This window comes from Paramacrobiotus metropolitanus, unplaced genomic scaffold, assembly GCF_019649055.1.
Source record: "Paramacrobiotus metropolitanus isolate TYO unplaced genomic scaffold, Prichtersi_v1.0 Parri_scaffold0000006, whole genome shotgun sequence".
Taxonomy (NCBI): Eukaryota; Metazoa; Tardigrada; class Eutardigrada; order Parachela; family Macrobiotidae; genus Paramacrobiotus; species Paramacrobiotus metropolitanus.
Window position 1 is genome coordinate 1,363,612 of NW_026570226.1, and position 27,905 is coordinate 1,391,516.

At 38.6% G+C, this 27,905-nt stretch overlaps 3 protein-coding genes and 1 long non-coding RNA gene across 10 annotated transcripts; 1 reads left to right on the plus strand and 3 right to left on the minus strand.

Annotated features, from left to right (window-relative positions):
- Window positions 1-244: 244 nt before the first annotated feature.
- LOC129582119 (atrial natriuretic peptide receptor 1-like) lies at window positions 245-9,570 on the minus strand. The gene is made up of 25 exons (XM_055473551.1): window positions 9,459-9,570; window positions 9,325-9,406; window positions 8,690-9,134; window positions 7,781-8,176; window positions 7,650-7,693; window positions 7,259-7,277; window positions 7,129-7,148; window positions 6,989-7,028; window positions 6,684-6,721; window positions 6,352-6,492; window positions 6,057-6,287; window positions 5,827-5,959; window positions 4,352-4,448; window positions 4,085-4,199; window positions 3,625-3,768; window positions 3,246-3,428; window positions 2,823-3,176; window positions 2,456-2,757; window positions 2,185-2,390; window positions 2,103-2,116; window positions 1,750-1,897; window positions 1,334-1,382; window positions 1,194-1,243; window positions 872-963; window positions 245-756 (listed from the first exon to the last, which is right to left on the minus strand). The coding sequence occupies exons 3-25, from the start codon at window positions 9,075-9,077 to the stop codon at window positions 694-696; spliced, it is 3,267 nt and encodes a 1,088-aa protein (XP_055329526.1). The 5' UTR covers window positions 9,078-9,134; window positions 9,325-9,406; window positions 9,459-9,570; the 3' UTR covers window positions 245-693.
- A 1,340-nt stretch (window positions 9,571-10,910) lies between these two features.
- On the minus strand, window positions 10,911-19,644 carry LOC129582118 (atrial natriuretic peptide receptor 1-like). Of its 7 annotated transcripts, XM_055473545.1 has the most exons (25): window positions 19,388-19,644; window positions 18,642-19,159; window positions 17,786-18,181; window positions 17,681-17,724; window positions 17,428-17,446; window positions 17,285-17,304; window positions 17,176-17,215; window positions 17,018-17,055; window positions 16,785-16,925; window positions 16,478-16,708; window positions 16,094-16,226; window positions 15,674-15,767; window positions 15,451-15,568; window positions 14,487-14,630; window positions 14,074-14,256; window positions 13,770-14,003; window positions 13,580-13,699; window positions 12,750-13,051; window positions 12,473-12,678; window positions 12,390-12,403; window positions 12,085-12,232; window positions 11,894-11,942; window positions 11,669-11,718; window positions 11,433-11,524; window positions 10,911-11,295 (listed from the first exon to the last, which is right to left on the minus strand). In XM_055473545.1, the coding sequence occupies exons 2-25, from the start codon at window positions 19,045-19,047 to the stop codon at window positions 11,236-11,238; spliced, it is 3,282 nt and encodes a 1,093-aa protein (XP_055329520.1). In that variant the 5' UTR covers window positions 19,048-19,159; window positions 19,388-19,644; the 3' UTR covers window positions 10,911-11,235. The 7 variants fall into 7 exon arrangements, 6 of the variants coding, with proteins under 6 accessions (XP_055329520.1, XP_055329521.1, XP_055329519.1 ...); XM_055473546.1 differs by having other exon boundaries at window positions 13,785-14,003; window positions 18,642-19,644; XM_055473544.1 differs by having other exon boundaries at window positions 18,642-19,644.
- Window positions 18,547-23,547, plus strand: LOC129582137 (uncharacterized). The gene is made up of 3 exons (XR_008689596.1): window positions 18,547-19,292; window positions 19,346-19,447; window positions 22,793-23,547. It is a non-coding gene; the product is annotated as an uncharacterized LOC129582137 (long non-coding RNA).
- Window positions 20,222-26,046, minus strand: LOC129582120 (atrial natriuretic peptide receptor 1-like). Its single transcript, XM_055473552.1, has 23 exons — window positions 25,657-26,046; window positions 25,531-25,574; window positions 25,443-25,461; window positions 25,335-25,354; window positions 25,189-25,228; window positions 25,089-25,126; window positions 24,831-24,971; window positions 24,504-24,734; window positions 24,127-24,259; window positions 23,856-23,949; window positions 23,654-23,771; window positions 23,421-23,564; window positions 23,155-23,337; window positions 22,843-23,076; window positions 22,548-22,667; window positions 22,174-22,475; window positions 21,901-22,106; window positions 21,772-21,785; window positions 21,526-21,673; window positions 21,241-21,289; window positions 21,000-21,049; window positions 20,792-20,883; window positions 20,222-20,526 (listed from the first exon to the last, which is right to left on the minus strand). Exons 1-23 carry the CDS (start codon window positions 25,991-25,993, stop codon window positions 20,461-20,463), a joined length of 2,823 nt encoding a protein of 940 aa, XP_055329527.1. The 5' UTR covers window positions 25,994-26,046; the 3' UTR covers window positions 20,222-20,460.
- Between the last annotated feature and the right edge of the window lie 1,859 nt (window positions 26,047-27,905).

A 27,905-nucleotide genomic window follows, 5' to 3' on the forward strand; every position in this document is an offset into this window, starting at 1 on the left:
GGATTAGAAGGACACGCGTATAAAACACCTGTACGAGTTGTCTTACATATCCCCAGCAAGCCTCGTTCTTTAAAAAATTAACTGAAGACGCATCTGGTACATTAAGTCAAACAATTCTAAAGACCGGACGATTTTCGAGTTTAAAGTTATCGTTGTATCTGTATGCAGATTCACTAACAAAAACCGAAATTTCGCCTATAAGATCTATTTAAAGTAACACTTTATAATTTATGCCAGTGTCCGTGGCCAATTTACACCAACATCGATGCTATCGTCCATGTACAAAGTAAGTCATTTATCTACACGTGATAGCATTATAACGTACCTTACAAAATACAGGTCTTTGATTTGATACGTCATAATGTGTCACGTATTTCTGCCGTCATGTATAAACAATAAATTACAAACACGCATTTATGATGACAAAACACCACATATACTGATTGCATATATATATGCATTTCACCAAGAATAAATCGTTTACAAGGGTCAAATTAAAAATCCAGCACATTTTCCTAATTCAACGTATTGTCTCCACGGCCCAAGGCAGTCCATCCCAAATTGTACGTCAAGTCTGTTCGTGCTTATCACAGGTTATGAGACTGCTGAAATGCATCAAGGCGTACGTGGAAGGAATGTGAAAATTATATCGCAGATACAGAATCCAGAGTAGAATTTCTGCTCGTTTGGCCATCATTCCTCAACTGGAGGGTCTTTGCGTGATAGTAGCCAATAAGTTGTCATGAGACCTTTACCCTATAAAAGTAAAATTATGTATTCCGGAACTTCCATTGACATAATTAATACGGTGTCGTGCTGCTGCGCGACGCGCCTCTACCAGGTCAGAGACTCGGGTACGGAGTAGTCATACCTTTACGTTAACTTCACCGCGTGTCTCCAGCGTAAAGCCGGGAAACTTTCCTAGTATGTCTTTGGTTGCCTGCGTGGTTTGTATGCGCATTGCTAATAACAAAAAGAGATTAGAAACCATTTTTTATTCGGCATAATCGCAGTCTAGGGATCTGAATATCCAGGACAGCGCTCATTTGTCAGCTGATTAAACTTGGTACTGACAATTTACTCGGTTATTGCTTGGTTATTGTTGTTTATTGCTGTATATTGCCCGGATTGTTTCAGACCGTTTCTAGCATTACACCGAAGCCTTATAACTATGTTAAGGTATGGTAACATACGTTCTCCAGTTGATTCCATTCTGGAAGCTGTGTTTATGGAATCGCCAAACCTGAAAACCATGAAAACAAGATAGTTTGAAACGAAGTCTACGGTTTTAAAGTGTTTGTCATGATCATGAGTTGCTCGATCTGGGACTTACAAACAATATCGCGGAGCTTTTAAGCCGATAATTCCGGCAACGCATGATCCTGTGAATTTAACTTCCTTTTAAATATAGTTCACAAACTAACTTACATCTGCACGGCATTAAATTTTTGCTAAACCCGGTAGTACTTATGCTGAAGACATTTATAATTATAAATCAAGCAGTATAAAGCAAGCAAGCAAGCGTTTATAAAACAAGCAGTGAAGCACGGTGCTGCACTTGCTGGTACTGAGAGCACAATACAGACCGCTCATTTTGGACAGTTTCTTTATTTTGCGATTCAGACTGCAGCTGCTCGTACTCGGAGCAGCCTGGGCATTTAAATAGGTAAAGAAACAGGTAAAAATAAATGAACTGAAACACATCCAACACACCACTACTCGACCGTGGACCTTGGCCACTTTACTAACCGGAGTGCATTCCGCTGCGTATCCTTATATGCTCAGACGGTTTTTGTGGTATCTTAAAGTCCGGTATTTTTGCTAATATTTCCCTGGCAATTGTTGCTACTTCTTTGGCGTGGTTAATGCCATTTCTTATCGGCAACCCACTAGCCACCTGCAATATTAATTTTTGCCAAATCTACCAGATACAGATTATTCAAACCAGTCAGTCACTGGGGCCCGTAGCCCGCATGTGCTTTTTAAAATATTTTCTTAACTCTGAAATAAATGAAAGTCCCTAAAATACTGTTGTTACTCAAACTAGAACTGTAGTGAGTACTTTGCTCGCAGCGCGATTCATTTGACCTTAGTCCCCTTACCATGTACGCATCACCTTTAACAAAAGATGCAAAACGGGTAAATTTTCACTTGAATCAAATAAGGTGAAAGATAATCGTTTACCAATGGTTTCCACTTTATAAGCATCATATTTCTCAACAATTTCGTCAAATTGTGTATAAAGGTCATTCAGAAGCGAAATGACATCCATGGGGGTGCAGGAAGCCGCAATTGTAGTGAAGCCAACAATATCGCTAAAGTAGACTGTCACCGTTTCAAAAAACTCTGGAAGAACTGTTTCCCCTTTCATCAGACTTAACGCCACCGCTCTACGAAATTCAAAAAGAACTAATATTGGCCACTTTTTAGGGTGAAAATTAACTTGAAAACTAACTTGGGTAACATCTGGCCAAGTAATTCTTCACTGCGCAACTTCTCTTCCATGAACTGCTGTGTTTTATAAGCAACTTGCTCTTCCAAATCTAATGCATATTTTTCCATCCTTTTGAGGAGATGGTCAACAAGGTTATTTCCAGCAAAACCGCTAATCTTTCGCACCGTTTCGGCGATCTTCTGGAAGGTGGGTCGACTGACGGGAAATTCCGACCAACAGTTCTCCATCAAGGAAAATAGATCAGGCGAACAGGCAGCTCGTGGTACAGGAGGACGAATGGGCGGAGTCGTGCCACTCGCAATCTACAATTGGTTACTTTTGTCAACGAATGAAAGCACTGCAATAAAAACCAGTGACGCGCGCTTACGTCTAATAACAACTCAAAAGTTTGGTCCGTCAGTTGGGATGTATTTCCTGGCGACTCGTACGGTTCGGACCGCAAAATAATCTGCTGCAGAATAATGGAAAAACTATACACATCTCCTTTCTGGGTGCCTCGGACTGGCATTGGCATTTTGAGCAATTCCGGCGCGCGCCACAATAATGCTGTATAATCGCGTTCCGTTCTTTCTTTTTCTAGGGGAGCTACGTCTTTTGGATCTTGGAGTTTAGTTATTCCGTAATCGCAGATCCTGACTGACATTCGCCCATCAATCAGACAACTTAACGAGGTGAGGTAACCATGCGAATGTATGGGCGTGGCGTGTAAACAAAACATTCCCTGCAGCAAAAAATAATCGGTGCCTTTAGCCACTGCCCAGTCTTCAGTTCCTAGGCTTTCTGGACATACTTCCACAATGTCGCTAATGAGGGAGTACTTGAAAGACCAGTCCATTGTAAGAGATTTTTGACTAATAAGGTCATCCAAGCAACCTTTCTGGCAGAATTCGGCCATAATGTAAACTACCCAGTTAACTTCGTCCAAACACAGTCCGATAAAGCGTTGTAAATTGGAATGCCTAATTGCCTGGATCTGTAAACAACAGAAAAATGAAATAGCTCAAACTTCGTAACTGACCAAAACTGAAACTGAACGACAATTTCGCTCTTCCGAACTTTAGCTTCTCATAAGGAGCAATGCATGCTTTCATCAGTTACAGTATACACAAAAACAGAAACATGTACTTTAAAAGTGAACACAACAGAGATATCGGTACAATCATAGATACCTGATTCATCTGTGCAATGATGTCAGGAGTCGGGCGAAAGGTTTTTTCGGGAACGACTTTTATGCCGATGGTTGTGGTCTGCAGCATAGCTGCCTTCCACGGCGAAACTGATTTGAGATACGAAGATCTTGTTACTTTAACGCTCTGTAAATCAAATACTGATGTTAAAAATCATTCCACTCTGGCAGCAGGTAAGCGGAAAACTCATCTTAATACACTGTGTAAAGGTCATTCATAACAAGGAAAAATCCAAAATACAGCAAAGTATACAGACTGCGATCACCGAAAAAAAGACGTGGTGCTGCCGTAAAAGATTACTGTGCACTTGCTTTATTCTGTGAGTACTGATAAAGGTTACTATTTATTTTTTAGCAGAATAAATAATAAAAAAAATTAACTGCAGTAAACATAACAACTGCTGCGGCAGTGCATATATCATATGGACTATCACGTCCAGTACCGCTTGACTTGACAACAACCGGCTTTGCCCGTATAGCGATGGAATTTTATCCATGATATCTATTTCGTGCAGGCGATATCGCCACCAGTTTGGTTGAAGCGCCACTTTATTTTTCCTGTAAGCAAAACAATAAATAAATTACCGTAATATATATACTGAAATTAATAATGTACCTTAGGCAGCTGAAGAAAGCAAAATATGGTATTGCATGACATTTACTTTTGCGAAAACTATGTCTTACCCAGAATGCCTACATTCCTTACTTACATCAGAAAGTAGTATCCAAAACCGGCAATTCCTCCTCCGGCTAAAAACAGTATTACCACTACACTCACAACGGTAATCAGGACAACATCTGTGGATTCTGTAAAAGAGTTAAATGTCGCGATAAAAATATTAGTGCTTTAATTTAATTTTAATTTCTAAAGCATTTAACTGTATATCGTACAATTGGCATTATGGTTTTATGAACATTAAACGGCGTGCATATTCTCTAGAATATAAAAATGGGGAACACGTAGCTTAAATTTCCGTGTTTGTTAATTACTTTTTTCGGAAAACTACCTTTCTACCTAAATTCTACCTTTTTTCGGAAAACATTGCTGATAATTTAAAGGCAAGAAAGAAACTAACTAAAAAGCTCTTTTCATATCCGTTGATTTGCTCCATTTATTCATTGGAAGATAAGCTTTAATTGGGTTAATCACATTAACATAGGTTAAAAGCAAAATTACGCAGTTCATCATTTCAACACATAATACACTTCGTCCAGTCTCTTACCGATACAAAACGTTTCCTGAACACAAGCAGCGTTACCTCGCATTAAAGCAACACTGATTCTCTGCTTCAGAAACTGACTTGTGAGTGGACCGTTTCTCCTGTGTCCTCTCAAAAAGCGTCTCACCGAGTGTAGACATCTTACATTACGATTCTTTACCCCACACACCCATTGCTTCAAAAACCAAAGCAGAGAAATTAAAATTATCGCGTAAATATCCGTGCTTATGGTTTTTCTTCGCCTCCGCCATGGTGGCGGCAGCGCCGGCTTCCTGGGATGTTTTGGCGATGTAGCTGGTGGCCGTGGTATCCGTGCAGGTGACATCCCACACCCAGGATTTTCCTTGGCTGAAGGGAACTGAGGTCATGCCATCCGGTCTTTTCTGGGTATCGCGGTAAAGGCCTGGTGGCTCGAGAACGGAAGGGATACTGGCTGACCCACAGGCGCGATGAATCACATCTCTGATTTCATTATGACGGGAAATTTTCGCTTTCAGACGCTTCATTGGAATGCTTTTAATGTGTTACTTCAATCACATTTTTAATAATTTACGCAAGTGTGTGTGGAAAGTGCAATATTACAGTTCTCTTGGCTTCCAGCGCTATAAACACTGCGTGATGTCAAATCAATAGATCAGGCGTCGGTAATTGTTTTAGATGATTAAATTTTTAGTAATGTCAATACGATGTCAAACGGTAAAGTGTGCGCGCGAGCTGCCCATGCGCAATCCACTTGGGGCAGCCTTATGATTACTATTCAAAATTTTTCCCAGTTGGAAGTTGGGAGTTGGGAATATAATGCATTACTATATCAGTTGCATTGAAAAAAGTGGAACTTTTTCACAGACAAAGCAACGAGATTTGTCAAGTTTTTTTTTCAGCAAAGACACGCGTCACCGACATCTCATGGTGATGACCACACCATTGGTCGACACCATAACTAAGACAATGTACACCACACTAACCTCGTGCGCACTCCAAGCCTGAATATCCACATCTTGGCGTATCAGGAGGAAAAACTCCATTTGATGCTCCCGGCCATATAGAAGGCAGTAAAAATTCTTCCTGTCCAGTATCCGGATCGATTCTAAGGAAAGGCTGCAGCAGTAATTGGGCAAACATTAAAAGTTGGCAATAACGACACTGAATCGTTAGAAACTGTGTCAAAGATTAAAATTCTAGAAATAAGTCTTACCTCATGCGAATTTGCGGCTTCATTGTATATTTTCATGTCGAACAAAACTTTCCGATCTCCCCGTACTGAGATATTGATGACTGTATTCAGCGGCGTAACTACAGTAGTATTCTTAAGCTGACTCAGCAAATTGCTTGTATCCAGAAAGGTTATATTCGCATCATACAGTCGTCTGACTGCGGTACAGAACAAGATAATGGCATCGTAATATCCCATGACGATCTGATCAATCTGGGAAACAGTTATGGTTTATTCTCATCACAGTAAAAGCAAACAGCCCTAGAGTAGAATGTACCTGATCGTAAATCCCGTACTTGTAGCCGTACTTTTCCAGAGCCAGCTCTTTAACGTCTTCAGAAAATTCTTTGAAACTATCGCCTTGGGATGTTCTTGCAATCGACAGCAAGACCAGCGATCTGAAGGAAAATTTTGCAATCTGCAAGTTAATAACTGCACTTAAAATACGCAACTTAGAACTTCTTGCTTTCGTATTGGAAATGCTCTGGTTGTGTTTTTCTTTTCTAGGCAAAACTTTGTAGCATTGTTGCACACATTTAATTGGAACCATGAAAGGAAATTTTAATGTTAAATAAGAATTCGTTAGAGTATTGTCAGAAATGACCCTACCATGTCGTATTTATCTCCCCGTTCCCAATCGAAATGACCTAGTACAAATGTACAACAGACATGTAACTGAATTAGGTGCACCCTTTCAAAACATTTTTTTTCTCCTTTCGGCTTATCTATATTTCGAATCACCCACCTTATATCTTATTACATATTTCACTTAATAAGTGCTAACCAGGTATCTCCTAATTTTGTATAATTACTTTCGTTTAATTACGTTTTCTTCAGTTAATTAACCGCAGTTTTACACGCTGTTTTTCTAGCATTTTTTGCATTATCGCCGTAAAATGAGCTCATTCACTTACCCCAGCTGTTACTGATGAATAATTCAATTCCCATATAAATCTGCATGTTGAAAAATTGATAACGACCAACTTTTTTAAAGACGAAAGATGGTTTTCCATTAAAAGTTTGTTATTTCATATGAAATAGCTATCGTGCTTACATAATGTCCATTTGTCATACCTAGAACAACAAATAATAGAAAATGCACGCACAATCTGTAGCAATGCATTTTACATTGACCAAGCAAATCTAAATTTTCATCGACGAATAGTGCTACTTGTTTGGCTTACCAAGGCGATTGGCTATTATCTGAAAAAAATCAGACAACCGGTATAATTACGAAAAGCTTTGTGAATTTCTGACCGTGAGTAATTGCCCCTTTAGTTAAGGTCTACTTAATCATCATTCATACACAAAGTATTTTAATCCTTTTCAGCGCATCACTACTCTAGTAGCTGTACAGCACACCTTTGCGCCGCCGATTTTGTGTGCACGTTGCCATTTAGATATGTATTTATCGATTTATAATATTGCACAGCCGAAAGAACAACTATTCTGCAGTAGGAAGGGCCTTTTCCTTGAACCCGAAAACGTTTACAGACATACCGAAGCACTTGAGATAAGTTAATACTTGATATAAATACCCAGAAAAACTAATTATACGAAGGGACATCAACTTACCAACGTTCTCCTCACAATGGTCGAGTTGGCTAATATAATTATGGCTATAAAGCATGCGACAAAAGATACAAACGATTGAAACAAATGCATTTTAGCAAAAACAAAAAAGCTTTCACTTGGACATCACTCACCGCGAGCAGAAGTATTGGCGTCACGCAGCAGGTTTTCAATTTGAGCATCCATTGAAGTATTATATGATGACACACGGGATACATATGCACTACGGAACTGATTGAATAGATCAATTCGTGCCGCCCGTAAGTAGTAAATATAGTTATCACTGAGCTCCAAATAAAATGCATCATCTTTGTTCACGATAAGGTATGTATGGGTATAGTTAAACAGGTCCAGAAATTTTGCAAAGGCAGTGGCTATGGCCGTGGCTGTGTATGTGGTCCGTACAAGATATCGAAATTCCGGTCTTCCCATTCCAGTGCGAACACTAAGACCGGACCCAGGAACGGGTATATGCACCCTTTTCTCGAACTCTGCGGCTTTATAAATATCAAAAGTGGCTTCAGTGCACCCTAAAATAAATGCACTAAAGCGTAAAAAACATTATCTTCATAGTCAAAGTCGACAGTGAATCAGAATACCAGAATTTAAATTGTTCTTTATGTACGAGAGAAAATGTAAGATGAAACTAGACGTATTACAGACTTAAAGCTCAACTGTCCTTTTTGTTATGTAATTTGGCGCAGTGCTTTTTTGTCTTTGTGTTATTGCCGATTAAACGCGAAATTCAAAGCGGTTAATTAATTTTTAATGGGCACTTACGGTACAAGAAGTATATTTTTAATGTATAAATTTTAACTATCAAGTAGTGTGCCACCGTCTGCGACTTTTGTTAATAATTGAGTGGCAAATGCAAATAAAGAAGTGCATATTTCAGTGCATTTACGAATACGTTAATATTATACCGGTGCAAACAAAAAGCGTACGAAATAATTTTTAATCGTCATTGTTTTGCTGTGCCACGTCCTGACCCTAAGCGTATATGAGCTGTGTATTGTTCAAATTTATTATTAATACACTTTTACCTGGTCCAATGTATACATCGCATGTGACCCCTTCCACAACCCATTCCAAAAATCGGCTTAACGCTGTATTTTTTGGAGTGCAGACACCGCTGCTGCTCTTATGCAGCCGTACGAGATGGAGATCTTTTGGCAAAATGAATTTGTTAGCATGCTGAACGGCAATATCCAAAGCTGCAGCAATTCGGTTGTAATCCACGATAGAATCCCGGCTGCCAGCCTCAATTATAGTGCACACTGTGATATTGTTTTGCGGCTGTAAGGAGGAATTATTATAAACACCACAATTTCCTCTTTCCATTCCATAAACACATCCATAATCACAACGTAAATGCAGGAGATTTATCATGGCAAAAAGTATTTTCCAAATTATACTGATATTTAGCTGCATGGCGCTTCCAAATCGAAAATGTATTATTTTCGGCGACGTTGAATGGATGAACGCAATCTATCAACCATGTACGGTAAATGCAGCACAAAGGCACGTGAAAACAGCGATTATGTTTAAATATTAATCAATTACCAAAGATATATGGCATTTTGTCTTACGGATACTTTGTTGGTAAGCCACGGAAGGGAGATGCATATAAAGCTCATCGACCGACCGGTTACAAACTGTGCCTGCTGTTTTCACTTACGCAGTGACATTTTATTACACGCGATGACGTTCGTTCACGAATTGGCCTTGGAGATCAACAATCCTCGTCGACCAGTAGAAAACTGAAATAAAGGGAATTTAGTCCATAACTTAAAGTGCATCGAATTTACGTACCTCGATAGTCGCAGACAATTTGACGCAAAAATTATAGATTATCCATAATTTCATGGAAAGCTAAAGCTGGTATGCATGCGCAATTAAAAGTACTCGTATCGTGCACTTTACGGAATTCCACCATTGCATTTGGCTGGACGTTATGATTACAAACCGGCATATCACTTACAGTTAAGTAATTGCTTTTGCCATTGATGACTCTCTTGAAGAGCTTTTGCTTGTTCAGTTAACAATTAATGCCTTTATTAATATAATCCATCATTTTACATGTGAATGGATTTTATGAGCTGGGGAAATTGATTATCAGATTTTTTATATGTGCGGGAGGGGTTGATCAAGGTTTCTCCTGAATTCAGTGTTTTTACCTTGCTACACTTTTTGTTCATAGATAAATATAACGCAAGACAGGAAAGCGTGGGAGAACGAGACACTGTGCACGACACTTGATTGAAATATATGTTATTATGTAGAACAATCAGGAAATCTATAAAGGCCGGACGGCATTTTTTAGCACTGCTGCATCATATCAAGCACATCCGGAATCACAGGTAGAGCAAAAATCAAAGTATCATAAGCGAAAAACTTGCTGCAGTCTTTCAGCAAAAAGTGGGAATAAAATACACTTCATTTGAAAAAGAAAGTGTTTGCACATGTATGTATAAGGGAATGCCGTGATCGTAATCGGAAATCCAATCATAATCAAGTTAGCCTTTTGACTGATGGACGTATAGTTTGGCCCAATTGGCAGAAACCGAAACCAATTGTAACCTTTAGCCAGGTCGCACTCATCGCGAAATTATAATGCAGGGAAATACAGGAGTACACATTACAAGCCGACATAAATCGTAAAGCATGACACATGACTGGATATATCTAACAAAGGAAAGCCTTAAACATATCTCCGATAATTTTTCTATAGGAACGTGCGCGAATTAAAGTGGACGTTGAGAACCAGATACCTCGCGGCTCAATTGAGACACCTAGAGAAGTGTTTTGTAGGAGTGTGATTTTAGAGGAGATCATCATACCAGCTTCCGTGACGAGTAGAACATGCGTTGAAAATCCATGTTACGTAACCCCATGCTGCTGCGCCTTGGTAAATCAGGTGCATCAGCGATTAATTTCTTGTCCGACCCGACCATAAAGCACAAAGGCGTGGGATATAAGGTCACGCTTTGAGAGAACCAAATTATCATAATTGATACCGTGCCTTTACGTGCAATAGCGGATTCCAACATGACAGTAAAACAGAAAAAACTCTAATTTACCGATTGTGAGAGTATGTTCCGAAAATGGTCAACTCCGTATTAACGATAATATAAACACGAAAAAATTAGATGTACTATAGTAACAAGTTAACAACCGCCTGGATCCTTCAGTATGAAAAGAGTTTCCAGTTCACCGAAAGAATGTTATTATTAACACACAAAACGGTCAAATCGGTGCGCCTCGATACCGAATTCTGTAATCAGTACGTTAAAAATTGCTAACGTAAACATTTAGACCATTTACTTTGAACAATATAATATTACTCGTATTATGCACATAATCTGCATTGTACTAGGCCATGGGACATGATGTCATCATTCGGTCATAACAGTATAAATTATAATGGTGTAGATCCAGTTCAAAGTAATTGGATTAGACCGTAAAACGTTTTGCTAAAATTTTAGTGCGGATAGCCCAGAACAGAAAAATCAAAGTATAACATTTAACACATAAAAATCTGGAACATCAGTTGCGTCACATAATAAATAAAAAGTGCACATAATAACCGTCATTTATCAACGAGATCATTGCGTGATAGCAGCCAGTAGGTCGTCATGAGGCCTTTTCCCTAAAAGATATTTTTTTTGTTATTATCTTTAAAAGTTCTAAGCTGGCTTGTCAAGCCATTGATGGAAGTAATAATGGGATAATCCATGCTTTACTACCGTAGTGTGAGCATTTACCGATTAATTATTATGTACATACCTTGACTTCAATCTGACCTCGCATCTCCAGCATAAAGCCCGAAAAATTGGTCAGTACATCTTTGGTTGCCTGACTTGTTTGAATTCTCATGGCTAGTTGGAATATCAAATTACAAAGCGTTAATCTCTAATCCCCAAATGCTGTATGTAAAAATTAACGTAACGGTATGCAGCGTGTAGATTACTATCTGTACAAACAATAACTACAAAGTATTTCATAGTTTTATGATGACCTACGTTCGCCAGTCGATTCCATTCGGGATGCGGTATTTATTGAATCACCAAACCTACAACATTCCGCACCACAAACATTCCATAGTAGGCTTTTTGCTAGGGTAGAGCTTGCAAATTTCGGGCTTGTATTCTGGTCGTTACAGCCAGTACACTACATAGTACATACTAGTCTTTTAAAGCAAACTAAATGGCACAACTGACACATCAGATTGAGTTTTATTCCCTTACAGGCAGTATCGCGGAGCTTTTAACCCAATAATCCCAGCTACGCATGAACCTAAAAATAATTCGCTGTCGATAGTTTTACACGATCTTAAAAATGTTACTCTAAAGTTAAAGTAACCTTCGCTTTAATTTTGCGTGCTTAATACATTGCAGCTGCAATGCATACAGATATATTATAATAAGTTCGTCCTAACCAGAATGCATTCCGCTACGAATCTTTAAATGCTCTGCCGGCTTTTGCGGAATTTTTATTTCAGGTATTTTTGACAGGATCTCCAGAGCTATTGTGGCGACCTCCTTGGCATGGATTGTCCCGTTTCTTATGGGTAATCCGCTTGCTACCTTTATTAATAGAAAGGTATAACCTATGAATACTTAAACATGCTACAAGTTTAAGCAGATTAGGCCAAAGAGGAAAAACTGTCCGGAGGGACGCAGATCATCATTATTGTGGTACAATGTATGCTTTTCTTCCAAAATTCGTATGTTTAGTGTTTACCATGTAAGCGTCGCCTATAACAGAAAACAAGATACAATATTGTTACAAAATGAATTCAGATTTCTATGATTTTATAATTTTACCAATTGTTTCCACTTTATACGCGTCATGCGTCTCTACAATTTCGTCAAAATGTGTGTAGAGGTCATTGAGAAGGGATATAACATCCATGGGGGTACCGGAAGCAGCGATGTTGGTAAAACCAACGATATCGCTGAAGTACACGGTGACCATTTCAAAGAATTCCGGATGTACCGATTCTCCTTTTACTAAGCTCAACGCCACAGCTCTACAGTAGAACATCCAAGCACTTAAGCATCTGTTTTTATCGACAACTGCAAACATATAAAAAGGTTTTACTTTGGTAACATTTGACTGAGCAATTCTTCGCTGCGCAACTTTTCCTCCATAAACTGCTGCGTTTTATACGCAACTTGCTCCTCCAAATCCGATGCGTACTTCTCCATGCGCTTGAGCAAATGATCAACCAGATTCCCACCAGCATAACCGCTTAAGCGTCGCACCGTGTCCTTAATTTTTTGGAATGTCGGTCGATTGACGGGAAATTCCGACCAACAGTTTTCCATCAGGACAAATAAATCAGCTGAACAGGCGGCACGCGGCACAGGTGGGCGAATAGGTGGAGACGTTCCGCTGGCAATCTATTAATTAACGCAAAAGCTGTCAATATCAGGGCTGATCAAAATTAATCATCAGATGTAAGTATAACAGTACTAGTAGCTAAATTATATGGAAATGGCTGTAGGCACTCCCTTTCAAAAATGGAAAATATCTATTTGTTATAACGCTATCCGCTCATATTTTCTTGACCTTATGAAATTTTGGAAATATTTTCGCACTTCATTAAGCCAATTAAGAAAGTGAAACTCTAACGCTGCCCAAAAAGCTAAAACATACTGGACGTGGCTATAGTATCACCTGTGCTTAAACTTCATTATCAGTACTTCTATGTGAAGAAAATGGCTGAAAAATTGTCAAAAATATCGTTGCGCCGTGTATCACAAACATCGCGTCGAAGAAAAGTTGCTTTGCAACAAGGTGCCTATAGTCCGCGGAAAACGGGATGCAAGCATAAATAATCGAAAAGGAGTGCCAGTAGTAAACGGGGGTGAAAGGGGCGCCTACAGTAACACCCAAATCATATTACGAATACAATAAGGCATTCTTACGTCACATAACAATTCAAAAGTTGTGTCAGTCAGCTGCGCTGCATTGCCTGGCGATTCATAAGGACCAGTGCGTAAAATTATCTGTTGGAGGATAATCGAAAAGCTGTACACGTCTCCTTTCTAAAATAAATTTAAACCATTCTTGTTTTAATATTAATGCTACTCAGATCTTACAGTTGAATACATTTACTTGAGTGCCGCGTACGGGCATCGGTAATTTGAGCAATTCCGGCGCACGCCAAAGCAGAACAGTGTAATCCCGCTCTTTTTGCTCGTTTCCTAGAGGAGCTGCATCTTTTGGGTCTTGCAGTCTGGTTACACCATAATCGCAAATCTTAACAGACAGGCGTCCATCAATCAAGCAATTCAGAGATGTCAGGTAGCCGTGCGACTGAATCGGGGAACCGTGAAGACAAGACATTCCCTAACCCAGTGACCTTTTAGTACTCCGCTGGACTTGTATCCGCTGCACTACCCTACACAGTTACACTTACTTCGGCAATATCGCTAACGAGAGAATACTTAAACGACCAATCCATCACCAGGGATTTTTGATCCAAGAGGTCATCCAAGCAGCCCTTCTGGCAGAATTCCGCCATAATGTACACCACCCAGTTAATTTCGTCCAAGCATAAGCCGATAAATCGTTGTAAGTTTGAATTCCGGATCGGCTGTACCTGTTATGTTCTTTTCATCTTATAAAACAACGAGCAAGAAACTTAGTGCAACTGCAGTGCATTACATATGACTGATATGAGCACGAAGCAAATGCAGCACGCAGAAAATGAAGGTCAACAACGTGAAAATCCCATATACCATTAGTGAACTTTTTCGTCACCTCTGATTAACCCTATCGGTATTGTTTTGGCAAGACCCCTTTAAAGTAATGTTTTAGCGCAGTTCTTACCTGATTCATTTGTGCAATTATATCTGGAGTAGGCCGAAATGTCTTGTCTGGAACTGCTTTTATACCAATGGTTGTGCCTTGTAATATAGCGGCCCTCCATGGGGAAACTGAGTTGAAGTACGAGGACTTCGTAAGCTTGGAGCCCTGACGGAAAGGATTTATTAGTCCTGTTTTCATTATGACAGGCACTGAACAGCGATGTCTTCCGCGTAACCGGTAAAGCCGAGTAAACAGGGTAAAACATAAGAATGTGATTATGTTAGTGTATTAGCTGCTTTATGCATTAAAATATGTTATCGGATCAGGGATATCAAGGAAAACGTTAAGAATTACGAAGTGAATGATTGTGAATGAAAAGATAGTGGCCGGGATGAAAGGTAGTGCAAATGGTTGTGGATGAGTGTGAAAGGTTGTCTACTCCCGGTTTTACCTACCACAGACACTCATAAGTATGACGCGGCCAACTAAAGCTCTTCTGGGCGTACATGTTACAGTGCTGCTGTTTGTTAACTGTTATCAGTTTCGACCCTTTAACAGTTTTAACAGAAAACGCGACGAACTTGTGAAAAATATTCATAAAAATTAGAAGCTGTTAGTTAAAATTAGTTAAAATAAAAATTAGTGAAATGAGTAAGATATTTATAAAAATTAATATAACTTACGTATAAATACGTGAATGATGGGATAAATTTCTCCTTCTTTTTTCGTTTGAAAGAACGTTGCCCTTTTAAAATTCATACTATCATGAAAGTTTTGTCATTTTATAATTCATATGGTCTGTTAAAGTGACGTCATTTTATAATTCGATATTATTATACTGCATATTATTATTACTTACCATATACCATTCGATATTATTACTACTTATCGATATTTCGATATTATTATTACTTACCATTCGATATTATTATACTGCATATTATTATTATACTGCATATTATTATTATTCGATATTATTACTTACCGCTATGCTTGACGCTAGCCGACTTTGTCCGTTATTCAGAGAAGGAACTCGATCAACTAAATCTATTTCGTTTAAGCGATATCGCCACCAGTTGGGCTTTAAAGATCCTTTGTTTTTTCTAGAACAAGCGATGGTTTACACAGTAATACATTATACCAACTTAATTAGTATCAGCAAACTTGTATTATTACATTTTAGTACATATTGTAGGACACGTGCTTACGTTACAAACACATATGCCACTCCAGCCATTCCTCCTCCCACCGCTAACAGCACAACTATGCTTACGACCGTTATAAGGACGATGTTTGGAGGTTCTGCAATATATTAATGTGTAGTCGGTTGTTTCGGGACAAAACCTAACGTTCACGATGTGCATACGTAAAATGATAATGCGTTGATTAACATTTGACATCATCGAGTATTTAAAATGCAAAGCTTGGAGTCTAGAGCGGAAACGGTGCACCGTTATGCGTTTAAATTATGTTCCATAATGCCTGTTTAATGGGATAAATATTCAACGCAACAAACGCGCACTGCAAAATTAATAGGAGCGCTCATAAAATATGTTAAAGTTAATGTGAAGAACAGCTGCAACAAAGTTTGAATGTGGGTACAGTGCGCAGAGTTCGTATTCGCAGACCTTTCACACAATCGAGGCCCAGGTAACCACAACGCGGCACATCAGGTGGAAAGAAACCACCCGATGTTCCCGGCCACACAGGAGAAATTAAAGCTTCTTCTTGTCCGGTATCGGGATCGATTCGAAGAAACGGCTGTAGGTGTGCGCAAAATAAATTATACATGTATGTGTACAGAGTCTGTAAGAGTTAAAATGGACTTTAAAAAGATATTAGTTCAAAAACATTCACGACTTTTTTCTTATTAAGTATGTACTTTTTTATTCGAAATAAATTAATACTTTTAATATACTTTTTTATTCGAAATAAATTAATTTTAGAATAAGTTGTTTATGCTTAAGATTAAGCTACACTGAATTCCATACACATCGTAAAAGGATACTTGCGTTATGAGAATTTTGTGCTTCATTGAATATTCGCATGTCAAACATGACTTTTCTGTCTCCCCTGGCGGAAATATTAAAGACTGAATGCAAAGGTGTGACAATAGTGGTGTTTTTTAATTGTCCCAACAAATTTTCGCTATCCAGAACCGTTAAATTGGCATCATAAAGGCGTCTGATGGCGGTGCTAAAGAGCACAATGGCATCGTAATATCCCATTACGATGGGGTCAACCTACAATAAAAGCTGTTAGCATGCAATCCAGTCTACTAATCACCAGTTTGAACGGGACACAACAATAAAGCCATACTTGATCAAAAACACCGTATTGATATCCATATTTCTCCAGTGCCAAATCTTGCACGGCTTCTGAGAATTCTTTGAAACTGTCACCTTGATAGGTTTTCGCAATAGACAGTAAGATAAGAGATTTGAACGAAAATCTTGCAATCTGTTGAATAAAAACTAATTAACTTCCTTGTTTGTATACCTCTATGCATATCTGTATTCACTGATCATTTTAAATGTGATAGTTATGCTGACCGAATCAAATTTGTCTCCTCGTTCCCAGGTAAACCGCCCTAAGTAAAGAGTCAGATGGTTTTCATATTCTAGCGTCGATGTTGTTATTTACAATTTACGTACACACACATGCTTAAACTTAAATAAAAATAAATTTTAATCCCACACTTGTTGCATACCCCAACTACTACTGGAGAACAGTTCGACTCCGATATAAAGCTACAAGAAGCAGGCCGTGCAAACAAATGAAGGTTTGATAATATTATGGCATCCGCGGAAAATTCTTACAAATTGCCCGTCAGTCATTCCTGTAAGATAATCGGCATATTAATTGTTTATTTTTTATAGAGCTTTTGACTTTAAATCAGCGAGTGGTTAGTTACCATTTTAGAAAATTCATAGACAATTTTGGTAGCCACTTTGTCACTTACCGAGGTTGTTTGCCGCTATCTACATACATAAAAAATTAATGCAATATAATATTAGTTTGTACCGATTTACGATTGTACGAATATGTACGTCAATCTTTTTGCACGATACCATTTAGGTAGCACACCTTTGATGGTCGTATGATGTTGCGCATCTGCATTTTGTTTATTTCTGCGCGATGCTGCGCATCTGCATTTTGTTTATTTCTGCGCTAAACCTTATCATTAGAACCTCGGTTAACATACCGCGACCTACCAAAGCTCGTCTCACAATAGTAGCATTGGCAAGGATAACTATTACTGTGAAGAAGAAACACCGATGTAACCTGATACAAGCGTAATTACGATGTATTTAACTCACCCCGTGCAGATGTATTGGCGTCACGCAAGACATTATCCAGTTGTGTGGCTATGGAAGCGTTTCCGGTGGAAATCCGGGAAATATAAGAACTGCTAAACTGATTATACAAATCAATCCGGGTGGCTCGTAAATAAAAAATAAAATTATCGCTTAACTCCAGATAAAACGGATCATCCTTATTAACGATAAGGTAGGTATGGGTGTAATTAAACAAATCCAGAAATCTAACAATAGCATTGCCGGTTGAAGTAGCGGTATATGTCGTGCGGATCAGATATCGGAAGTCAGATCGTGGCAGTCCAGTCCGGGCACTTAATCCAGGGCCGGGTACGGCAATGTGGATTTTCTTCTGAAATTCCGCTGCTTTGTAAATATCGAGAACGGCTTCCGTGCATCCTTGTCAAAACAAAACAATTGTTGTAAACAACAAAACTCATCTACGAAGACAATTCCATATTTCTGGACTTCAAAAAGCATAATTTATTATTTCCGGGTTTACAAGACAGACTGCGCTACATAGCTTTCATTTGTCATACAGAAAACTAAAATAAATAGTTTACTTAATTCCAATACAATTACGTTATGATCATAATCATAGGCACGTTAACGTTCATCACAATTTAATATGCGTATCGCACTGTCAAACTTTGCAGATGCGCTTGTAAGTTGATCCATAAATAATGACTGACTTCCATTACATTTTTTATACAGTTTTTGCTAATAAGTAGTTGCCAAGCTTGAGACGTACGAGTATATCTGTACGTTGTCAGAAGCCGTTTTTCTGGTACTTTGGGAAGGGTTGCACTGACATAAAGTACCCGTTAAACAAAAACGACAAAATGTTTTTTGCACTGACCCGGTCCAATATATACATCGCACACGACACCTTCCATAATCCATTCTAGAAACTGATTCAAAGCCGTATTTTTTGGAGCGCATGTCCCGCTGCTGCTTTTATGCAAGCGCACCATATGAAAACCGTTTGGCAAAATTAGCTTATTAGCGTGCTTCACAGCAATATCCAGTGCGGCAGCGATTCTGTCATAGTCGATGATAGAATTCCGGTTTCCAGCTTCGATAATTGTACAGACTGTTATATTATTCTGCGGCCGTGTTGATATAACATTTGACACCTCACACTTCCGAACGTCCCAGGCATACGTAGCGCAATTTCGTGATCCAAAATGAGCAAAAAATAAAGAAGCAGTGCACAGTTTAATTGCAATATTAACCTTCGCCGCGCACGACGTGATGTGCCGCATTCTGTTACAGCAAGGCTGTCTCTAGACGAATACACTGGGCCTATAATCCTGAAGAGACCTTCTCATCACTTACTGCGTACCGCGCGAAAATGGATATTTGGAGTTCAATCAGCTGCAATAAAAGCGTTAATTCGATTAACTGAAGCTGTATTCCATTTGCGCTTGCATAATGACGTGGATTCATGCATTTGTTAGTCATTCACCAGTATCATTAAAAAAAGGTCCACGGTATAACAGTATTACCGGTACGACAAGGTGTGTATGTGTAATTTTATCGACTGACGGGAAGTGTTTCCAGTTACTTCTCACCAACGACCCTACTGCACGCTTTTGTACCAACCAGGGATCAATTACGCGAACACAAAAGAGCCATCACGTTCGTCATGATTGCCAACGCCAGGTAAATTGCGCTTGCATATTACCCCCATCATCTTCCGAAGTAACTGTCATGGTTTTCGGAAAACTACCTTCAGTATTAAGAATGAACTGACTAGTATTAACGATAAGATAAAATAAAGCAACCATATCGAAACCAGAGCACTCTTATTTTTAAAGGTCATGTAACCAGGTTTTTGGAGGCAACCGCTAAAATCTCAGTGAGGCAGTTGTTTTATTTATGTGCTATTACCGGTACGATGATGTCAACAATAAACTGCAGCTAACTTTTCTCGCTTTCGGAATACCGCGAAAAGTACTTTGTACTGTATTCGTAGTAATCGTAAAACATGCACGCAGTCGCCACGTTGAAATGCTGCATGTTGCCTTAATTAACCTCATCCTTAATTATTAGGTACTAGTACGTTCCACTAGAACCGTGCTGTACGTATGATTGCATCACTTTAATTGCTGTTTGCAAGGTCTTTCGTTCTATTCAATAGCTCACGAAATGTGAAAATACAAAATCTTGATTGTTTCCGTCACGTACAGCAGCTGCTTCGTTCAGAATCTTTCTTTAACGCCCTTCTCTTCCAGTGCACACTACATGCTACTAAATACGAAGTACAAACCAGTCCCGCCAGAACTGTTCTTTTAAGCTAGCACGGTAGCACCTAGTCTAAAGGTGCGAGCTAAAATTAAACTTAAATACTTGTTAGCGCAAAAATTACGACTTTATTGTTATTGAAATAAATACAATGATTGCATAACCATTCCATTCCAATTAAAGCGAGTGATCTTATATCGGCAGAAAGGTCTTACATAGTTACAGGTAGAAGCATTACATGAACATAGTTACAGGTAGAAGCATTACGAGTACAGTACTTCATATATTATTGCTTTATTCACACAGTTTTTAGGCGCATCGACTTGAAAAAAGATCTCCGTGAACATCTTTTGCATGCCGCTAACCTTAAGCAGCGTTAAAAAAAGAGCTAACTGCTCAGTAGTCGAATTTATGTCGGGATATGCCAAAGGCTATGGTGTAGGAGCAATCTCAGGCTGAGCAGACATGAGCCAGTAAGTTGTCATGAGTCCTTTTCCCTGCAAAAAATGCTTGAATTTAAGTCGCGTTACTTAACACATGACATATGGAAGTTTTTTTGAAAATTTTCTACTTTACATAGTTAACAGAAACTGAGTAAAAATAAACTCTTTCTGTGTTAAAACTCCTGCTGACTGGTGAATAAGACTAGACCAAAGGAGCGGCTTTCCTGGGTGACCAAATCGCCTAATTTTTAAAATTTATGTTTCGCAATTTTTATTATTCGAAGCGTTTTGTAGCAGCAGAGTAAATGCAATGTCCTACCTTTATTTCAACCTGACCACGAATTTCTAGTCTGAACTCGGGGGATCCAAACAAAAGATCTTTGGTAGGCTGTGTTGTCTGTATTTTCATAGCTAAACAAATTAATAAAGGGATACACTTCAACTAAAATTATTTATTACACTAATGCGCACTATAAACATATTTTGCTTTGAGGATGACGTCCATAAAAGTATTATCATTGTCTTACGCTCTCCTGTCGATTCCATTCGGGAGGCTGTGTTAATAGAGTCCCCAAACCTGTAAAAGCACTGCTCAACAGCAATACTCATTTGTACAATGTAAGTAATAAAAAATTAACAGTTTTATTCTGCATCATAACGGTGCACGTTCCGTTTTATGCTCATTGCAATCTTACAAACAATATCGCGGACAGTTTTATTCTGCATCATAACGGTGCACGTTGCGTTTTATGCTCATTGCAATCTTACAAACAATATCGCGGAGCTTTAAGGCCAATAATGCCGGCAACGCATGAACCTGCAACGTTAACGTTTCCAAAATGTATTAATTCGATATACATAATATTACGTTAATGTAACAGTATGAGTAAAATGTGAAATAAATTTAACAAAGAAAGTTAATGACGAAAATAAATTTAGCAAAGGCTCGTGCCAACGAAAAAAAAACTGAAGTTCCCGACAAAATTGTTTTGTTGCCAGTATATTAAATTTCAAATGGTTTGGTTAAATTTTGCTCTATAAAGTTAAGTTTACCTGAGTGCATTCCGCTCCGTATTCTGAGATGTTCAGATGGCTTTTGAGGAATTTTGATTTCTTCAATTCTGCGCAGTATCTCTATAGCAATGGCAGCCACTTCTTTGACATGAACAGTTCCGTTCCTTATGGGGAGTCCACTGGCTACCTGATGAAAGGTCAATAGACTATGCCCAACTTGGCAACACAAAACTCTATCAAATAACCAGATAAATTCGATGAATTCCTTTCGAAGAATTTCCTTACCATATATGCATCACCTGTAAAAAATCACTACTACTGTTAACGTTTAAATAATCAGTATTACTGTTTTGGTTCACAGTAATTATATCTATTTTACTATGTAGTACTGTTAGACAATTTCTTTTCATTTACCAATTGTTTCCACTTTATAAGCATCGTGCTTTTCAACGATTTCGTCAAAGTGTGTGTAAAGGTCATTGAGTAGCGATATAACATCCATGGGCGTACCGGAAGCGGCGATGTTCGTAAAACCAACAATATCGCTAAAGTACACTGTTACCATCTCGAAAAATTCTGGATGTACCGATTCTCCCCTCACCAGACTAAGTGCGACTGCTCTGTGGTATTAAAATACAAACATCCAATATAAAACAAAAAATAAATGGCAGGTTTCGTTTCACGTACTTCGGTAGCATTTGACCCAGAAGCTCTTCACTGCGTAGTTTTTCGTCCATAAACTGTTGCGTCTTGTAAGCCACTTGTTCTTCCAAATCGGATGCATATTTTTCCATGCGTTTCAGCAGATGATCAACCAGATTTCCCCCCGTAAAACCACTAATCCTTCGTATAGTTTCTTTGATTTTTTGGAACGTGGGTCGATTAATAGCAAATTCTGACCAGCAGTTCTCCATGAGAGCAAAAAGGTCAGCAGAACATGAAGCTCGAGGAACAGGTGGACGAATAGGCGGAGACGTGCATCGAGCTATCTGAAAGTACAATTAATAACCGTACCGCTAAACTTACCGCAGGCTACATGTAACAGGTGCTTTCCGATTAACCTCGGTTAAAAGCTCGAATGGTGCGTCGGTTAACTGAACGGTGTTTCCGGGAGATTCATAGGGACCGCAGCGCAAAATGATCTGCTGGAGAATAATGGCAAAACTGTACACGTCACCTTTCTATAAGAAAAACATGCCGCATGCTCATATGATTTCTATCTCGTAACAATATTTACCGTAGTTTTAGTGATTAATCTTGAATGGATTATTCATTATTCTAGAATTACTTAAGTCTTTTGTTTCAGTTAATGGCTTTGGTAAGTTTTGATCAGACCGGATTCCTTCTGTTTCCAACCTGTGTTCCTCGAATGGGCATTTGCAGCTTAAGCAATTCAGGAGCCCTCCAAAATAACACACTATAATCTCGATCCTTCTGCTCCGCTCCCAGTGGAGCAACTTCTTTTGGGTCGTGTAATTTGGTTATACCGTAGTCCGCGACCTTTACCGACAACCGGCCATCGATTAAGCAGCTTAATGATGCCAGGTAACCGTGAGACTGGACTGGTGTGGCGTGCAGACAAAACATTCCCTAGTAAGAAATGACCTTTTGGAGTTTCTACATCCATCAGCAAGTAGGCATGCCAGCCAACCCCTTATCAAACATTACTTCAGCAATGTCGCTAATCAAAGAATACTTGAATGACCAGTCCATTTGCAAAGATCTTTGATCTAAAAGGTCATCCAAGCAGCCTTTTTGACAAAATTCGGCCATGATGTATACAACCCAGTTGATTTCATCCAGACACAACCCGATAAAACGTTGTAAATTAGAATGTCTTATTGGCTGAATCTAAAACAATTCTTTCAAAATTGATTTGCACACTACGACTACAATAATTGTTACTTAGGTATTATAAACCTATCAGTTCGTGCCTGATTCATTTGAGCAATAATATCAGGAGTAGGACGAAAGGTCTTATCTGCCACATCTTTGATACCAATCGTTTGTCCTTGTAGTATGGCGCCTCTCCAAGCGGAGACAGAGTTGAAATAGGATGATTTTGTTATTTTAGAACCCTAAAAAGACCAGTTTTTACCATTATTTTACAAGACATTGCATACGGTTTTGTGGTGTTAACACCTGCTAATTGATATGTTTCACATACTTGCGTTCCTGACATCATTTTGCTTTGTCCGTTGTTAACCGATGGTGCTCGGTCCAGTAAATCCAATTCGTGCACGCGATATCGCCACCAGTTTGGTTGCAGCACACCGCGGTTCTTCCTTTTAATGGAAAAATTAAATTGTCACTTGCCGCTGCTGCAACTTGCCGTTGTAACTTTACATGGTATAAAAAGTATAACTCACACAAGGAAATAATAAACCAATCCACCGATCGCTCCTCCACCCAACAGCAACACAAATATACTGACGATAGCAATGAGGGTCACATTTGGCGGCTCTGTATAATAAAATATGGATACACAAAAATGTTCGCATTATGAAATTGTGACATAGGAACACTCGGTACGCTCATTTCTACAGGAGTCATCAGCAACTTCGTGTCTTTAACGTTGAATTCAAAATAAACGATTTTTGACAAACTAAATACAATGAACTTTACAATGAACACGTTTACCGATAACGCATCCTAAGCCAGTAAAGCCACATCTTGGCACATCTGGCGGAAATGCTCCATCCGTAGCTGGGGGCCAAAACGGTTTACCTATCGTCTCGATTTTGTTGCTGTCTGGATCCACTCTCAAAAATGGCTACATTATTATTTGGTTGCATTAGAACAGGTCTATTAAACTATTTGTGTTGTAGTTGTACTTTAAAACAGTAGTTAAACATGTTAACTTGCGCCACAAATTGCAAAGCGTAAAAAATTAATTCCATCTTCTAGTTACTAATAAATATTTTTGGCCCGAATAAATGCCTCGGCTCTGTATTTGCTACAATGAGAAATTAAGAAGATCACACATACGGTATAACACAATATGAAGCAGCACGTACATTATGAGAATTTTGCGCTTCATTGAAAAATTTGACATCGTACAGGACTCTTCTGTCGCCGGAAGAAGAGATATTGATCACCGATTGCAGAGGAGTCACTACAGATGTATTTTTCATCCAGTTCAGCTGGTTTGTCACGTTAAAGATAGGCAGGTTTGCGTCGTAAAGCTGCTTGATGACAGTGCTAAATAAAATCACGGCATCATAATACCCCATCACGACCGGATCAACCTAAAAACGTTCAGAGATGGTGTAAGTATAATACATCACATACACCTCCAAAAATTAAAACGTTTTATGGAAAACAGGAGTATATTGCTAAATTACTTGGTCAAAAATTCCGTAGCGGTAATTATATTTTTTCAGCGCAAGCTTTCGCACTGCTTGCTCAAAGTCCTCGAAGCTGTCTCCTTGGTATGTTCTCGCAATGGATATCAGAACAAGAGATTTAAATGCGTTCTTCACAATCTACAACAAAACTAAAAATTATTTCAAGTTTTCTTAATTATGCTTAATTTAAAAAATATATAGATTCGGCACATGCATGCAGTCTACTGTATTTTAATTAACTTTATTCATACTTACCGGATCATATTCATCACCGCGTTCCCACGAAAACCGCCCTATAAACGGAAAAAAGATCTCATGCATTTTAGTGTAGGCATTAGACAAATAAAATTAATACCCCAAGATTTGCTGATGAACAGTTCAGCTCCAAAATAAACCTGAAATTTTAGATAAAATAACTTTTGTAATTTTTGCGGTAGAAGATTTGCGTGTAATGGTCGATGTAACAGAAACTGTTAAAACACCCATTTTACATATACTCACGTACTGTCCGTTTACCATTCCTAAATTGCGAACAGAAAATACATTAATGCTGAACTGAAGTAAATAAAATTAAAAGCAAAAGCAAATCAAACTAATGTAACATCTTACCTAAACTGCTGGCTATTATCTAAAAAATGTCGCCGGTTAATATGACGCACATTAGTTGCTAACTTACTAAATTATAACGCGATTTTACCAAGATTTTTCTGACAGTATCCGCATTGACCAGCGTAACGATTACTGCAAAGTAAGAGGTAAACTAACCCCAGAAATTATACAGCTGAAGCATTGACGTATAATTTAAGAAACGTTTCCTTTGTACCTCGTGCGGAATCGTTGGCAGCTTTTAGGTTGTCTTTTATCTGAGAATCGAGCGACGTATTTCCGGAAATACTGCGAGAAATATACGACGAACTCATCTGGTTATATAGCTCTATGCGTTGTCCGCGGAGGAAATAGAGAAAATTGTCGCCCAGTTCCGTATAGAAGGTATCGTCTTTGTCGATTATAAGATACGCATGGCTGTAATTGAAGGTATCCATGAATCGGACAATTGTTCTGCCGATAGAATTGGCAATATATGTAGTGCGAATAAGATACGGGAAGTCCGTCCGTGGAAGTCCAGTGCGAGCAGTTATACCAGGACCCGGTACGCCCATAACGATTCTTTCCTGATACTCTATCGCTTTATAAATATCCAGAAGTGCTTCGGTGCAGCCTATTAAAAATCAGGCAAACCTGCTATACGTATATACATACAAGCCCAGCGCGGATGAATATTGGCCGATGACTATTTAAAAATAAGTAATACCAAGGATGTAAGTATTGCTTTGCGGTCGCTTACAAACTGGCAAAATATTAATAAACCCGTACGTATGTTTAGTACTTAATATTATCTATATTATGATACCACTTTACATAAGTTAATCGAAACACGGACTGTCTACTTGTACTGTACATACAGTACATAACTTGCAATGATGACTAACGTGATGATGACTAACTTGTTAAGTTACATGAATTTTTTACTTTGTATTGTACTCGTACTTATTGTTAAGTAGCAGCTCAGATATTTCTACTGTTCTGGGTCAAGTTGTGTTAGAACAGTGTGCATTTCTTATCGCGTCCATGGTAACAAGCTTATGATTGACCACTGGACCTAGACAAATGATTTTGGCAAAAAGTTAACTATCTTGGATCCACCGCTACAACTAGAGAATTTTGATGTACTTTAAAGCAACAAAATTGGTGAAGTAGAAGCCGAGATCCTTTGCCTCAAAGAAGAGGGACCGAAGTCCTGGCACAGATAATCAGTATTCATATAACAACAACAAAACTACGTTTTCTGTTCTGATCATAATAATTAAATAATTAGATAATATAATAATTAATATAATTTGACTGCGAAGTATTTACAACATTGTCTATACTCTATAATGATTCTCTTTTGTTTTTTTCCTTCCATAGGACTGATAGGAGTACTTCCTACTTTAGATAGTCAGTGCGGCCCTGTGCGGGTGTTGCAGATAGTACGCACTGTATAATACTATGCTGCTTGTACAATAAGTTTTCGTTGGTCATGCAAATACACATCCACGAATTTAGAGATATTGCTATATTTGTAAGTCAAATACATAAAAAAAATTTCAAATTCAAATTATGCAATTTATTAACAAATAATACCCATAATTTTGATGCAGTCATAATCATCATTAATACTTTCTTACAAATGTGGTAAATAATTTTCTTACAAATGTGGTACTGCAATTTTGTGGTAAATACACCTTGTAATGCGTAAAAAAAGCATGTTTGATCTATAAATAATCAGGAATTTCTGACAAATGAGATTACGCCATTAAAGTAAACAGTGCGAATGAGTACGCAAATTGCGCGGACGGTTTGCGTTTTACGTAAATGTACTAATAAACTTCAGTACTTAATTCTTCGAAAATTTTAGTGCAGCCGACCACTTGCCTGGACCAATGTAAACATCACAAGCGATCCCTTCGGCATACCATTCAAAATATCTTCGCAGCGCGGCTGTTTTTGGTGCACAGTAGCCGTAGTTATTCTTATGCAGTCGGACGATATGAAATCCTTCGGGCATGATAAGTTCGTTGGCATGCTGGACCGCGATATCCAGGGCGGCGGCGATCCGGTTGTAATCAACAATAAAATTTGGATTTCCCGCTTCCAGTATGGTGCAGATAGTGATATTAACCGGAAGATTGGCAGACGACGAGCAGATCTTGCTTGATGCTACACATTGTGCGTCTGGCCAACAGCGGATGCGGTTAAAAATGATACAAGAAACAACAAGGAACAACTTGGATATTAATGCAAAATGCATCATATCTATATTACTTGTACATGTACTCTGTAGCTTGCCTAGCCGCAACGAGATCGCTCTAGAGATTTATGATGCATCCCTTGCATCCAGTGTTTCAACGACATAAAGTTTAGAGGTATGCCGTGATATTAATCACAAGTTATAGCAGCACAACTGTACTTTTTGTATGCGTGTACAAAGCCGGAAGCAGTAAATGAGATAAAACTTTTTCATAAAATCCT